Raw genomic sequence first — 15924 nt, 5'->3', positions numbered from 1 at the left:
AGGCTGAGGGGGGATATGCTTGCTCTTTATAAATATATCAGAGGGATTAATATTAGGGAGGGAGAGGAATTATTTAAGCTTAGTACCAATGTAGATACAAGAACAAATGGGTATAAACTGGATACTAGGAAGTTTAGACTTGAAATTAGACAAAGGTTTCTAACCATTAGAGGAGTGAAGTTCTGGAACAGCCTTCCAAGGGAAGTAGTGGGGGCAAAAGACATATCTGGCTTTAAGACTAAGCTTGGTAAGTTTATGGAAGGGATGGTATGATGGGATAGCTTAATTTTGGCAATTGATCTTTGATATCAGCAGATAAGTATGCCCAGTGTTCTGTGATGGGATGTTGGATGGGATAGGATCTGAGTTACTGCAGAGAATTCTTTCCTGAGTGCTGGCTGGTGAGTCTTGCCCACATGCTCAGGGTTTAGCTGATCGCCATATTTGGGGTCGGGAAGGAATTTTCCTCTGCGGCAGATTGGCAGAGGTCCTGGAGGTTTTTCGCCTTCCTCTGCAGCATGGGGCACGGGTCACTTGCTGGTGGATTCTCTGCAGCTTGAGGTCTTCAAACCACAATTTGAAGACTTCAATAACTCGAACATAGGTTAGGGGTTTGTTATAGAAGTGGAGGGGTAGGGTTCTGTGGCCTGCTTTGTGCAGGAGGTCAGACTAGATGATCACATTGGTCCCTTCTGACGTTAAAGTCTATGAGTCTAAGTAAAGGGGCTTAGGAAGAAATTTTCCCTGTGATTAGGTTATTCCATAGTTGCTTTAAGCAGGGTTTCTGGGGGCACCATCAGATATAGGACACTGGACTATGTGAATCATCGTTTAGTCTGACATGGTATGCATGGGTGGCGGGTATCATAGGCTGGGGAAGGCTGTGCCTTCCCAAACAGCCAGGTGTGGCCCTACCCATGCTCTGCCCCTAGTGCCCTCCTGCTTCCTGCTCTGGCCCACCCTTCTCAGTTCCCCTGTGCAGTGTTTGGGGCTAGTCCTACCCACCAGGGCCAGTGCAAGGATGTTTCGCACCCTAGGCGAAACTTCCACCTCGTGCCCCCCTCCCCTGTCCCTGAGCCCCCACCCTGAGGCGCCCCCCCGCAGCAGCTCCCCCTCACCCCTACCCCACCTCCTCTCCGAGCACGCCATTGCTGCTTCACTTCTCCCGCCTCCCAGGCTTGCGGCGCCAATCAGCTTAGGCACCGCAAGCCTGGGAGGCGAGAGAAGTGAAACAGCGAAGGCGTGCTCGGGGAGGAGGTGGTGCAGGGGTGAGCTGGGGCAAGGAGTTCCCCTGCGGGCCACCCCTCCCTACTTGCTGCAGGCAGCCCTCCTTGCGTCCCCCTGTCCCAGCTCCCTCCGCCTAAATGCCGGTGGTGACCAGGGCGGCCGAAGATCCGGTCGCCGCGGTTGCTGCCGAAGAAAATGGCACCCCCCAAATCCTAGTGCGGTCGCCTAAATGGTTGCACCGGCCCTGCTACCCACCCAACGCTCTGGAGACAGGACCATGCCACCCGGCCTTCTGGGCTGGGTCTGTGTCACCTGGCACTCTGTGGCTAGGGCCACGCCAGGGGTAGGGGTGCTAGCCTGGGGCACTGGCCAGTGTCCATGGTGGGGGGAAAGGGAGCTTACCTGGAAGGGGCGGGGCTGGGGGCTAGCCTCCCTCAGCTGGAGATGCATGCGCTGCCCAGGATGATATGGCAATTTCTATATTCCTAGGAATACTTTACAGACACGGTGGGTGAGGTCATTGCTTTTATTGGACCAATTTCTGCTGGTGAGTGAGAGACGCTTTCCAGCCACCAGAGCGTCTCCGTCTCCCCCACAGAAGTTGGCCATGTACAGGACGTTGCCTCGCTAATATCCCGGGACCCACAGGGCTGCTGCTAGATAGCCTAGCTGGCTCCTTTAGTGATCGGTGCGAATTACCGGGGGAGGGGGCATCTCTCTGGGCACTAGGCCAAGCAGCGCCCCCCCCCCGAGCCCCTCCCACGGGCAGCCGCCGCGGCTAGACCCGCGCCCCTCCCGCTCCGCCCGGGAGGCTGCGCCTATACGCCTGCGTGCGCTGCTCCGCTCAGTGTCGCTCCCGGCTACAGGACAGCGCCGACCCGGGGCCGCTGCTGCCCTCCCTGCCCCTGCCCCTGCCCCTGCCGCAGCGCCCCGCCCTGAGGGGTGAGTAACAGGCTCTTTCTTATTACTGGTACTGGGGGCCCTAGTGGGATTCAGTGACTCTCCTTCCTCTAGCTCCCCCCTCCTGGTGTGTCTGAAGCTGGTTGAGTAGGAGACATTGGACAGGCACGCAAAATAGTATGTGGGAGTCGCTGAACATGCAACACATGCGGATTGTAACTGGGAGCCACTCGCCGCAGAGACACGCCAGCGTGTCACGCACATGCACATTATTGCACGGGAGTTGCTGCACATGCCAGCTACATGGAGATAGTGTGGGAGTCATTGAACGTGCTGTGTGTGTGTGTGTGTGGTGTGTGTGTGTGTGTGCAGGCATGCAGTTTACGGTGTGACAACAGGCTGGAGGTATGCTCGTTATTGTATGTGGATCATTGCACGCGCTACGTACATGAAAATTATTGCACGAGTTGTATGGCAGCGGCAGCTGCTGAGTTGAACTGATACCCTCCACCTCCTCACTTTGAGAGGGAGAAAGTGTGTGTGTGGGCATTTATGTCTATCTTCACTGGTTGCACAAAGCTGAGCTGGACAGAAAGACAAAAGGGGAACTGACATATAAAGGACAGCAATTACTCTCCCAGATGGTGACGCACAGAGACATAATTCACTAGCAGTACACTGATTACCATGTGTGCACTACATATGAGTGTTTGCATGTATTCTGTATGTGTATTGTATGTCTATGCTTATGCATGTAATTTGTGCATGCAGTTACAGCTGCATTAGCTCTTTGTGCCTGTGTACCAAGTGCATCTGTGTGTGTTGTAAGGACCTTGTCTGCTTTTCAGGGTGCTGCATGTGTGCATTAGATGGGTGTCTAGAGAGAGTCACGTTTCTGAATCTCTTTGTTTCCTGTGTCCTTTTCTTTTCCTTGTTTTGAGAAATACTGCTCATGATTTCCAAGTCTCTGTAAATTAGGAAGCTAGCCGGGTGAACTCAGTGTGGGATACAGACAGTCTGCAGTGTCCCTGATATTTGTAATTGAATATTTATTCCAGTGTGTTTATTTTTAGTACTGAAAATAAAGGAGTTGGTATGTTGACCTTTTACTGATGCATTTGGCTATAAATAACAGGATCTCTCTTTGAATGAGGCACATGGATATATATGTATATATGTACATTCATCTTATACAAATATCTGTACTTTTTGTTTTCACAAATAACATAAACTGAGTGTATTCAGATGTCTTGCAATTCTTCTATTTCAGTGGGAGCAATCCAGTAGGGGGTTGAAAATTGGTATAATTAGTTCCCTCAAAATAAAATGAATCTGAGTGAGTCATAATTGAGGGTTAACTATGAGACCAATACAAGAGAGAAGCTTTAAACTGGACAGAGTCAGGGGAGTGGGTATGGGGTATATGATTGCTGGGAAAGAGTCCCAGACGTCCTGCTCTTACTGTTCAGGAGCGGAGAGGGAGCTTGGCAGCAGTGCCCTTCATGTCCTTTTCTAGCCTCGGGTTGAGGAGCTGCAGTTGGGAGCTAGTGCCGGGCAAAGCAGGACAAAATCAGTTTGCTGACCTTCTGCTTGATCTCTCTGCATTACAGATTGGCAGATTTGCCATCAGGAGGTTTTAAACAGGATTCGGTGCCGACAGCCTCCCTGCTGCAGCCTGCGGATAGGAAGAGGCAAAGATGCAGATGACCAAGAGCTCTCCCTTGCCCAGGCTGGGCTGTACCTTGCACCCTGGTGCTTTTTCATTGTTAAACATAGCTAATTAATCCATGTGGGAAATGTTCCTGCAGAAGGATAGAGGCACCGTCCAAGCTGTTCATAACTCGGCTGTTAGGACCGCTCCTACGAAGCGCTAAGAAGGATGGAGCCACAAAGGACACTGCTAGACACGTGCTCTTATACATTGATGTGTGCCACGGTTAGTTGTGTGTTGGAGTCGGGGAAGTAAATCCACAGAGAATATGTTACACTTCCTTGGGTTTACATGATGAAATGGCAACGGAGGTTCTAACTGAACAATACAATGTGTCCGATGTTTGTTTGTTTTTTAACTTGATGCAGACCAGAGTTGTTGCCAGCATGGCATCGCCAGCGATAAAGCAGCAGCACCCATTCTCCCCCAGAGAACAACAGCTGGAGGATCAGGCGGAGAGCTTCAGGTCCAAAAGTTTGCCAGCTCTGAACAGGTCTGCTCCTCGGATTACCACAACACAAAGCACCCTTCTTGAGGCAAAACGGAGTTTCTGGCACAGTTTCCAAGCGAGGTCTGACCTGAGATGTGGCCTTGACACCAACAAATCAGCTCACAGTAACGGTGCTGCTGCTGCTGCTTCTGGGACTGTATTTTCTTTCACAGCCTCCACCTTTTCAGGGGTCGGGAGTTTCACTGAGAGGACAGACTGTAATAACTTTGCTGGCACAAGCAAAGGTGTTTCCCCAGCTTCCACGTTGCTAGCTCTCTCAGGTAGAAAGTGTCTCAGCGTGGTGTTGACAGATTCCCGTTTCTTCTTGGTGTGCATGTGCTTTCTGACCTTCATTCAGTCCTTAATGGTCTCTGGGTATCTGAGCAGTGTTATTACCACCATTGAGAGGAGGTACAGTTTGAAAAGCTCTGAGTCTGGGCTGCTGGTCAGCTGTTTTGATATTGGTAGTCTGGTGGTCGTGGTGTTCATCAGTTACTTTGGGGGGCGCGGACGGAGGCCACTCTGGCTTGCTGTAGGTGGGTTTTTCATTGCTCTTGGGGCTGCACTTTTTTCTTTACCTCATTTCATCTCTCCACCATATCAGATCCAAGAATTGAACTCTTCCCTCTCTAACGAGGGCTTGTGCGTGACTGGCAATAATACCACCAAAGACCATTTGGAGTCACCAGCCTGTGTCAAGGACTCAGGTGGAAATGATCACTCCCTCTATGTAGCTTTATTCATTTGTGCCCAAATTCTCATTGGCATGGGATCCACACCCATCTATACCTTGGGACCAACCTACTTAGATGACAATGTCAAGAAAGAAAATGCATCACTGTACCTAGGTAAGGCATCGTAATAAAAATAACTAAGCTTTTTAAAGGGACACCATTGGCTCAAAATCTAATCCTTTTCAAAACATGAATTAAAGCTAGTTCCAGGTCTTACACCTGCCCTGAGTTTCCCTGCTACTTTTTGTAGTGTAACAGTGACATTTTTTAAATTTATTTTTTCTCTTCCCTGCTGTATTGACCAACTCTCTTATATATAATCAGTTAGTGTCACCTGTTTTTGAGAAACCATGACACTGACTACACACACGGTCTTAAATGAACAGTGGTTTTTTTTCTCTAATCTTTGTCAGTTAAAGTAATTTTTGGGATTACAAATAACAATAGTAGGTAACAGTTTTTCAGAAATAAATGTTATTTTATAGTTTACAATGTTCCGTAGGAGATCTTTGATAATAATGAAGCCTTGTATTTCAAAACTTCAGCTAACCTATCTTTACCATAGTCATAACATTTTGTGAATACTGTGGAAGAGCTGTCATATTTGAACAACATACTTTATTTTCCTAATATTTATTTATCCTTGCTTAGAAATGTGTTTTGGCACTCATCACTAAATCATCTGAAAACTTTACGTAATTTAAAAAACGTTAATAAAATAATGGGAAATAATCAACATCCTTGGAAAAGTCACAAAATTAAACAGTCCCCCCAATCTCAACTGTTAAATTGATCCTTAAATCAATCAAAAACTTGACCAGAAATGCATGTCAGGCTGTGTCCTGAAGTTCTCCAGCTTTAGATTTTGGCAGACAGCTAGTAGGAGGTATTGGGTCACCCCCAGAGAACAACTGGCACCTGGCCCTGGGTAGTTTAATCCTGAGATAGTGAGAGTGACCCAGTTGATGGTAATTGAGTCACAGACCAGTTAGGATTTTAGAGATCATGACTAGACTCCAAATGTGCTTATGGGGGAAGCAGTGCACTGGTTTCCAGGTTTACAGTAGTGTTTTGCGTTATCCTATATGAAATGAAGCTTGCTTACATTGTACTGTATTATTTTTAAAGGAAAGCGGAGGCTCTGTGAGGGATGGAGAGGACTACTAATGGTTTTGGTTGCTCATCATGACTGTTTTTGTAGAGTTATTATTATTGATCTTAAGTTAAATTATTTTGCCTTCAAGTTAACCTTAAAAGCAATAGTTCCATGGAAAATGGGCATTCATGATTGAAACATGCCTAATGAAGTGAGAAGGTATGCATGTAATTATTTTATTCAGCAGAAATATTAGATCACATGGGGATCACTATTTTTGTTCCTTTTGACCTATTTGTCAGCAATTTGATTGTGCCCTGAATCATTTTTAAGTTAGTTCTCTAGGCAGTGTCTTTACAAAGCCCAAGGCATTTTGGGCATTTTTGGCACTGCTGGTTTTCAAAAAAGACCTAGTATGGTTTTTATCGGTCACAAATCATCGTAGTGAAATATTGAGTAGGCAACAGAGTATCTTTCCTTTCCCTCCTTCCCTCTGGTTAAGTGGTGTTGATTTGGACATGCAAAGTAGCATGGAGTGAGCTTTCTTGGTGTTTGGAAGGAGGTAAGCAAGCAGGTCAGGATTAGTAACTATAGCTTGTGATGGCAGAGAAAGGGATTTGAATCTTTCTCGGAAAGGAGAGAGATTTCTGTGGCAAGCAAAAAAGCAGGAGGACAGTCTCTGAGTCCTGCGTGAAGAGGGAAGCAAGATCAGGGTTCTGAAATTGTGTGTGTGTGTGTGTGTAGTGAAAGCGTTCTGCTTGCCCAATGGAGGATATTGAAATAAAACAAATACAATGAAAATCAAAGTATTAAAGGACTGCCTTTTAGATTAACAAAGCAAACGTGAGTTGGAGATGTATGAAGAAATGGATATGAGCCTGGAGTTACGGGACTGATTTTGCTCTGACTTACCTAACTGCAACATTATTGGCTTCGGATTGTTTGCTACGGATGCACAACTCACAAAAAGATGTGTTTTTATTTAGATGCTTACATTTGAATTTAGGTGCCTAACTTTAGGCACCCACATTTGAACAATTTAGCCTATGAATCCATCAGTATAGGGATTAAGGGGAGAAAAATTTTAGTGAATACAATAAAAACGCCTCTAAAATGGCTAAAATAGCTTTGCTCTGTGTGTGTGTGTATGTATGTATGTATATAAAAAAATCACAACTGTATAGTCCAATATCTCAGGACTTACAGGGCTATAAGCAAGTGTTGTTTTCCATTGGAAATCTGGGTATTGCCTCTCTTCAACAGTGTAAAAAGCTCTGTGGGATTGAGTAATATATTGGACTTTTTAAACTGCCACTTGTTCAGGACTGAATGTTGCACATTTGGGGCTTAGATCAGTGATATTATGTGGGTAAATGTCATATTTCATCTTTTGGGAAAAGAGAAAACATTTATCTATTAATTTAAACAAATAAGGCTATTTGAGACTTGCTCAGAGGTTTGAACTCTTAGAAGTCCTGATGATGAGATGGAGTAGTGGGCAGAGGGAAGGTAGGGTAGCTGATGGTGAAGAATAAATGCATTTATCAAATGGTTCTGTAATTTAGTCACGTGGGTATTCCCCCCACATCTGTGGTATGTAATCAATTTTCAATTCAGTGAGGGATCATGGGCGCTGAGAGACGTTCTGAAGAGAAAAAACAATGAGCTGATGCTTAGTAAAGCATATCTCAGTGAGGAGAGAGGTTTTTTAAAATATCTTTCATATTTCAAAATATAAAGACATTGACATAGATAATTGAACTTGTACTGCTTCTGAGTATTTTACTCTGAAAAATATTGCTTAATTGAGACTTTTTGTTTACAACCATACAACTTGAAAAAAGTTCTGCAAAACCTTAGAGCTTAAAACCTCTTACAACCCTTTAAGGCTTGCCCATTTTTACACTAAGTGTAATTCTGTAAAGCCCCTGCAGATCACTAATCCTGATTCTATGAAAACTCACCTTATGTGGCTTTGGAAGCTATTTTATTTATTTTCTAAATTAATCCAGCTCATGGGTTGAGTGGCAATAGCATATCCTCTTAAGCATAGGCATGCAAGCTCAAGGTGGACAGCTGTTTTGACATTCCTGGCTGGAAGTCCTGCTCTCAGAAAACACATCTGATACTTATACATAGTCTCTTGACTGCCTACACTTCAGCCCATCTGTCAGGATGGCACTGTGCCAATTTACAAGGTGTTATGTCATTTTTATTAAGACAAAGGTGCCAAGCAGTGATGTGTGTACTTGGGCAGTTTGCACAGTGCAGTAGATACTCTTTTCTTTCATTTAAAAAAAAAAAAGTTTCTTTCCTGTAACAGCAATGCTGCATTGATTCCACATGCTCCTTTACACCTGTTGACCCTTTTGTGCCAACATACGAATAGTGAGAAAGTGTAAGATGTGAAATTTGGAGGCCTTCATGTCTTTGAAAAAGTCACTGTCATGGCAGGCACCTGAGAAATATAAGAAGAGGCAAAGCAGCAGAATCCAAGACAGAAGTGGGCAGTCAGTGGTTTATTTTTATTCAGGTTTGAGTGGTAGCCATGTTAGTCTGTATTAACAAAAACAATGAGGAGTCCTTGTGGCACCTTAGAGACTAACAAATTTATTTGGGCATAAGCAACAAATTTGTTCGTCTCTACGGTGCCACAAGGACTCATTATTATTTTTATTCAGTACTCAATTCTCTTGTAGGTTTTGTTACTATGAGACATGTCTGCTTTCAGTGGCCTGATATATGCAAATTATCCACTAGTGTCCAATTTCTACTTGCATTTCTATCCATGGCAAACTCCCGTTGATCTCCGTGGGAACTGGATTGGACCTTAACTTTCCTTTCTTTCTTTCTTTCTTTCTCTCTTTCTCTTTCTCTCTTTCTCTTTCTCCCTCCCTCCCTCTTGGCACCATTCCTACAAACTGACAAATTCTAAAACTGACTTACACCTTGAGTAATTCTAACGATCCAGTGAAGGTGTATGTGGATGGCTTAAAGAACCATGATTTGGGCACTTACTTGTGGCTCTTGATTATAATTTATCTCCTGAAAAGATGAGATCTTGAGCATTTGTTGGGGAGAGTGATATTAGGCACTTCAGTTGTGGAATCACTTTTGTAAAACAGGCAACACGATATACAAAAAGAATTTGCTCATTTACACATTAAAATATATAATATATTTACTGTGTGAGATTCCATATGTGTGGAAAGCCATTTTCAGTTTTTATTAAAAAAGCATTCCATTAACACAGTATTTTGATAGAAGTTAAGGTTCTTTACTAAAATGAATTAGCCTTTGTATGAGACGTGTTACATTTTCAGATTCCAGAATGCTTTAGACTGATTATGATAAAGTACGAGGAAAAATGCATAAAACGGTTTAATTTTAGTATACAGTATCCTCAATTTTCAGAACATAATTACTGTGTATGCAAGGATAAAGCATTACGAGTAACTATCTGGAAAATTAGATAAAGCCTATGTAAATGGAGTTGATACAGATAGCTGGCATGGGAGCCAAATAAACTTATCCTTTCCTAAACTGTAGGGAAATAATATCTGACTGATTTAAAAAAAAGTTTGACTCCTGTCTTAGTTTCATAATGAAGTTCTAGATTCTCAATGTCAGCTAGGCCATCTTAATACTCTTACATTTTACTTTGAAATCTTTGACCTATCAGTGTTTCATAGTTAACTATTGTATGTGCCCATCATATATTTTTCATGAAATGCATAAAAATACTCTCTGTAAGATCTCTAGTTATGTTTGCAAGCAGATTCATTTCCATGGGCACAGGAAAAGAGTGAGCAGGACCACTGCTCTGCTCCTCTAATGGTTCCACTGTCGGAGGGCAGCTGTAAAATGAATCTGGGGCTTCACAGTGGACAAATCCACTGTTAGAAGCTGCCCAGGATAAGTGCTGAATCAGCACATCTTTTGAATGGCCTGATTCTGCCCCACTCACGTTTGAGCCTATGCCATCAGAGTTCAGGCAGCTTATGCCACTAGAGGATGGGATCTGGAGCTTGACATTTGGCCTTTTGTGTGCTGCTATTTATTTATTTATTTTTATTACCATAGCTTATATGAACCCTAGTTATAGACCAGGAGCCCATTGTGCTATATGCTGTACAAATACAGAACAGAGACGGTCTCTCTCCCCCCACGCCCAAGGAGCTTACAGTCTAATAAAACAGCTGACAACAGATGGATATAGACAGATGGGAGAGTTCAAGGAAACCAGACAGTATTGGTCAGCATGACAAGCAGTGGTCTCTGCATGCCAGCAGCTTAGCTGTTGTTGAGTTTTTTGTAGGCATCATGGCAAAGAAGAGTTTTGAGGAGGGATTTGAAGGTGGTTAATGAGGTAACTTTGTGGGAAGCACCTCCCAAATGTGTAGGGAAGCATGGGAGAAAGCACAGAAGTGCTTGTTTGAACATTTTAACTAGTGGACAATGGAGACTGACATGGTGCCTGATCAGAGGTGAGCATCGGTAGCTCAGTAGAGAATGAGAGACGATAGGTACTGTAGTGTGGGGAGAGGCTGAGAAAGGCCTTTAAAGTGAATATGAGAAGCTTGTGTTTGATGCAGTAGAGAAGAGGAACTAGTGGAGGGATTCAAAGAGAAGGTGATGTGATCAAAGCAACAGTCTAGGAAATTCATTTTAGCAGCAGCATTCTGGATGGGTATGAGTGGGGTAAGATTGCATTTATCATGTTCAGAGAGAAGTTTGGTGAAGTAATGGAGACGTGAGATGATGAGCATTTAGGTGAGAGCTTTAGCTGTGTGGATTTGAAAGGCGGTATCTTAGAGATGTTATGCAGAATAAATCAGCAAAATTTAGATGAAATGTGGATGTGAAGACCTAGAGCAGGGGTCTCAAACATGTGGCTGGCTCGCAGAGTTATTTCCTGTGGCCTGCCAAGCTCCCCTTTCCTCTCCTCTCCTCTCCTCTCCTCCCCCTTCCCCAAGCATGCTGCGTGGTGCTTAGGACTTTCCAGGAGGAAAAGGGGGGAAGAGTGGGGATGCGGCATGCTCAGGGGAGGAGGCGGGGCCGGGAGAGGGATTTGGGGAAGGGGTTGGAATAAAGGCAGAGAGGGGGCCGAGTCGGGACTGGGACTTTGGGGAAGGGGTTGGAATGGGGGCGGGAAAGGGGTGGGAAGAAGTGGGGCAGGGGCGAGGCCTCATGGAAGGGGTGGAGTGGGTTTTTTTGCATACTTAGCCGCTCAGGTTTATAGTAAGTAGCAAGTCCTTTGCTGGTAAACATATAGTGGGCTACTGTGACAACGCAATAAAAGTCAGTAGAAAAATCAATGTAAGATGCTATATAATTTAAGGGTGTAGAAAAAGGTATATATTGTATGAGAGACAGTATGTGACCCTGTCCTTAAAAGATTACATGATAACACACAGTCTCAAAGGGGCAGAGAAAAAGTTGTGTGTGCAGCCCTCATTTTGGCACGTGTGCTTAACTGTGTAAGTTTTTTTGTATGGAATTTGGTACAATTTGCAAGCAACACTGAGACTGGTTTCGTCTCAAGATATCGAACCTAATATTGATGCTCTGGTTGATGCAAAATTCTGCCAGCTAAGTGGCCAAAAATGAAAAGATTGTCAAAATTAGCACTGACTTTTCGCATTACAGTTTTAAAAAAGTTAATACATTGACTTTTAATGGCATACTATATTACTTTTCATTTTTGACTATAGTTTTGTATCATTGTATGAAAAGGTTTCAGTGATGCGGCCCTCAGGCCAATGTTCTAGTCCTCATGTAGCCCTCATGGTGATTTGAGTTTGAGATCCCTGACCTAGAGGGAGTTTGCTGTGGTTCCTGAGAATCTTAAAGAGCCCAGATCAACTTTATCATTGCACAGGATGGACAGTGCTCAGTCAGTGAGACAGCTGTTCAGTATTTCTTGTTATCCTCACCATTCAGTGTGTGACACCATGCTTCATTCACTGAACACCATCTTTCTAAACCTTGCTTTGAATACAGACAGAATTAACAACTTCCTATGGATTTTAATAGCACTTATCACTGTAGTATCTGAGCCTCACAAACCTTAGTTATTTTTGCAACATTTCTGTGAGGCAGCGAGGGATTTCACATGTTGGAAATGAAGGCATAAGGAGATTAAGGCAATAACTTGGAAAAGTACCCACTAAATTTGGGTGTCTTGATTGGGTGCCTAATTTAACAACCCTAGGACCCAAACTTTCAAAGCACCTAGCATGTTTATGTCAAGTTTGATGTTCATTCACACCTTCCATCTTCTAATCAAATGAAGTAGGAGGTGCTACATAACAACAGCCTTACTTACTACACAATCCTGATTTATTCCTTGAACAACATCTTTCTTGTGGACTGAATGTTGCAGGGGTTCTGTTGGGGGAGGGGGAAAAAGTATGTGATCATGCAATTAACAGTTGTATCATAATGCATGTGCACAAGAAACCAAATTAAGGTTGCATGGGCAGCTTTAATTCCAACACTTTTTGACTTCTGAGTGCTTGATTTCACAGGCTGAGTAATGTTATTTTAACCTAATTTTTTTTATTGTAAATTCATAGGTTAAAAAATAAAAATTCTACTATGTACAACTTTGTCTCCCCTCCCTACATCATCATATAGACCAGGAGTGGCCAACCTGAGCCTGAGAAGGAGCCAGAATTTACCAATGTACTTTGTCAAAGAGCCATAGTAATACGTCAGCATCTTCCCCATCAACTTCCCCCATCCCGGGCTCCCAGCGCCTCCTGCCCACCAGCAGCCCTGCTGATCAGCACCTCCCCCTCCCTCCCTTCCTGCACCTCGCAATCAGCTGTTTCGTGTTGTGCGGGAGGCTCTGCGGGGCTGGAGGGGGAAGAGGTGCGAGGGCATGGCAGGCCCAGGGGAGGGGGCGGGAAGGGGTGGAGTGCAGGCAGGGCCTGTGCAGAGCTAGAGGTTGAGCAGTGAGCAGCCCCCGGCACATTGGAAAGTTGGTGCCTGTAGTTCCAGCCCTGGAGTCAATGCTTATACAAGGAGCGCAATATTAACTTCTGAAAAGCCGCATGTGGCTCCGGAGCCACAGGTCGGCCAGCCTGATATAGACTCTCAGCAGTGTGCCACAGACCTCTACCAAAATGATCTAAAGGGGTAACATCAGAGCTGGCAGCAGGTTGTTGTTATACTCTATGGACCATCCACTGGAGGGCAATATGTAATGCACTGAAACAGTGGGCTACATATGCATGAGTAGCCCCGTTTTACAGAGACCATCACTGAGTACTTATATTTTGTAGAGTCTTTCTGGGAGGCAGTCTGGCTAACTGTCTGGAGACTTGGGCTTGCTCTCCTGGGGAGTTGGGTTCTGTTCCCAGTGTGAGCAGCCTCTCTAGGGTATTCAGTAATAAGGGTTCTGAATACACAGAGTAATTAATGTTAATCATGAGAAGCAAGATTCGTACTCATGACCCTCTGCCCCCTAGACCAGTGCAAATTCTTAAGCAAAAGGGCTTTTGTTAAGAATAGCTATCCAATTTGTTTGTCCCACCTGAAGTTTTAGTTGTCTAGTATGTGATATTCAGCTGTGGGACATTGGGTAGTGCATATATACAGGGCTGTCCTTAGGCATACGCAGCATATGCATAGGGCACCAGAAAATTTGGAGCACCACAGAGACCAGGGATGGCCTTTTTGTGGTGGGTGGCCGGGGCAGCTGCCCAGGTTGGCCTGCCAAAGAGGGGGCTGTGTGCCGCAGGCAGGTGGCCGTGGTGCTGGTTCCTCTCTGGTCTAGCCTCTCCCTCAGCTGCTCTTGGCTGGCTGGTCCAGGGCTCCCTTCTCCCTCCTTCCCTTCTCCCACTGCCTGCCTGCTTGCTCCTCTGGGCCAGCTGCCTGCAACGGGGGGCAGGGAGGAGCTCTGAGCAGCTGCTGCTCCACTCAGGCCCCATCTGCTCCCCCCAGAGGCTCATACCACTTGGTGCGATAGGTGAGAGGGGGAGGCTCAGAGGCAGGCCCAGAAGTTTCTGGTTGCTGTGCTGCCATGCGCCACAAACAGCTGAGCTCCTCTGTGGCATGGTCCCTGCCTCCTCCCTGTGCTCTGGGGCCCCCGCCGAGCCTGGGACAGCACTGGTGGGAGGGTGCTGCGCATACAGCTCCCCCGCCTGATACGCCCGCCTCAGCCCCGCCATTATTTGAATGCGGATTCTGGGGAGTGTGGGCAGGGCTGTCCTTAGGCATATGCAGCTGCGTAGAGCACAAGAAAATTTGGGGCACTACTGGAAGCAGGGATGGCTTTTTTGGGGTGGGCGGATTCTTTCCCTTCTGAATCATTAAGTTGTCCTCTACATAATATAACAGTCTTTTGGGTGATCCATAGCTGTATTTGTTAATATCTTGGTAGTTATGAGTAAAATATTCAGTTATTTCTTATACCTCATTAGCTGGCCCCAATATTTGTCATTCACTCTAGGCAACACACATCCACTTTGTTGATAATTCATTTAATCTTTAGCTGGTGTTTCTGACAGATAGTGCCTCCCTCTGCTTCTTCTTTTCTTTGTGTCTCTCCTGGAGCTCGTTCTCATCTACATCCCATTTATGGAAAGCATCTCACCGAGTTTCATCTAAACCCATTAAGTCATACTCTTAGTTATTACCACTTCTGGCTCCTCTTGTCATTTCCCCTACCCCTCACACCTGTGTAAAGGCACTTAAGTTCACCTCTTCCAAAAATTCCCCGTTTTTTCAGAGCACTTTAGTCTTTATTATTTGTTCTGAAGATACATGACTTTTTTTTATGTGTGGGGGGAGGGATTTCAATAGGTAGGAAGGTAGAAGGAGAGCTATCATAAAGCCTCCCTGTTTTGAACCCAGGAAGTTTAATTATATATAATATAATCCAAACAGAGAGAAAACTCTTTGGCTAGATTGTGAGTGCCGTGGGGCAGGGACAGTTCTTATTTCTCGTTTGTACAGAATCTAGCACTATGGAACCCTGACTGTGGACTGGGGGCCTAGGCACTATGGTATTAATAAATAATAATTCTGGAATGCATTCTAATATTTACTGTTCTAACATTAAAAATCTCTTCTCTCTACATTGTGGCACATCTGTTAGTGGGGATCCAGCATCCATCGTCTTTTACTAGCTTAATTTTCATTTGACATTTGAAGTGGGCTCACCAAAGCAAAAGCAGGGAACCCCTGCTAACTTCAGAACTAGGGTTGCCAACTTTCTGACTGCAGAAAAGGGAACACCCTTGCTAGGCCCCTGCTCTGAGCGCAATCCCCATTCACTCTATTCCCCCTCCTTTTACTTGCTCTCCCCCACCCTCACTCAGTTTTGCTGGGGCATGGGGTTGGGGTTTGTGAGGGGGTGAGGGCTCCAGCTGGGGGTGCAGGCTCTGGGATGGGGATGAAGATGAGGGGTTTGGAATATAGGAGGGGGCTCAAGGCTGGGGCAGAGGGTTAGGGTGTGTCGGGGGGGGTTAAGGGCTCTGGCTGGGGGTGCAGGCTCTGATCTGGGGCTGGGGCTGAGGGGTTTGGGGTACAGGAAGGGGCTCTGGGCTCGGGCCAAGGGGTTTGGAGTGCGGGAGGGGGTGCAGGGTGCGGGCCCTGAGAAGGAGTTTGGGTGCCAGGGGGGGGCTCAGGGCTGGGACAGGGAGTTAGGATGTGGGAGTGGGTTTGGAATACAGGCTCCAGGCAGTGCTTACTTCAGGCGGCTCCCAGAAGCGGCTAGCATGTCCCTGCAAACAAATAAAATGAAAGGTAAATTAGA

The 15924-nt window shown here is 45.4% G+C and overlaps 1 protein-coding gene across 4 annotated transcripts in view; it reads left to right on the top strand.

The window, feature by feature from the left end:
• The first annotated feature begins 2131 nt into the window (after window positions 1-2131).
• The window catches only part of SLCO5A1 (solute carrier organic anion transporter family member 5A1), a 139235-nt gene continuing 125442 nt past the window's right edge, over window positions 2132-15924 (top strand). For all 4 annotated transcript variants that reach the window (XR_003999159.1, XR_003999157.1, XR_003999158.1 and 1 more), the window contains exons 1-2: window positions 2132-2169; window positions 3738-5176. Coding sequence is in view for 1 of the 4 variants with exons in the window: in XM_030553248.1 (XP_030409108.1) it covers window positions 4138-5176 (1039 nt within the window). In the remaining 3 variants the exon portion in view is untranslated. The remainder of the gene's footprint in view (window positions 2170-3737; window positions 5177-15924) is intronic.

Source organism: Gopherus evgoodei, chromosome 2, assembly GCF_007399415.2.
Source record: "Gopherus evgoodei ecotype Sinaloan lineage chromosome 2, rGopEvg1_v1.p, whole genome shotgun sequence".
Taxonomy (NCBI): Eukaryota; Metazoa; Chordata; order Testudines; family Testudinidae; genus Gopherus; species Gopherus evgoodei.
Note: the sequence above shows the minus strand (reverse complement) of the source record. Positions and strands in the feature narration are given on the sequence as shown.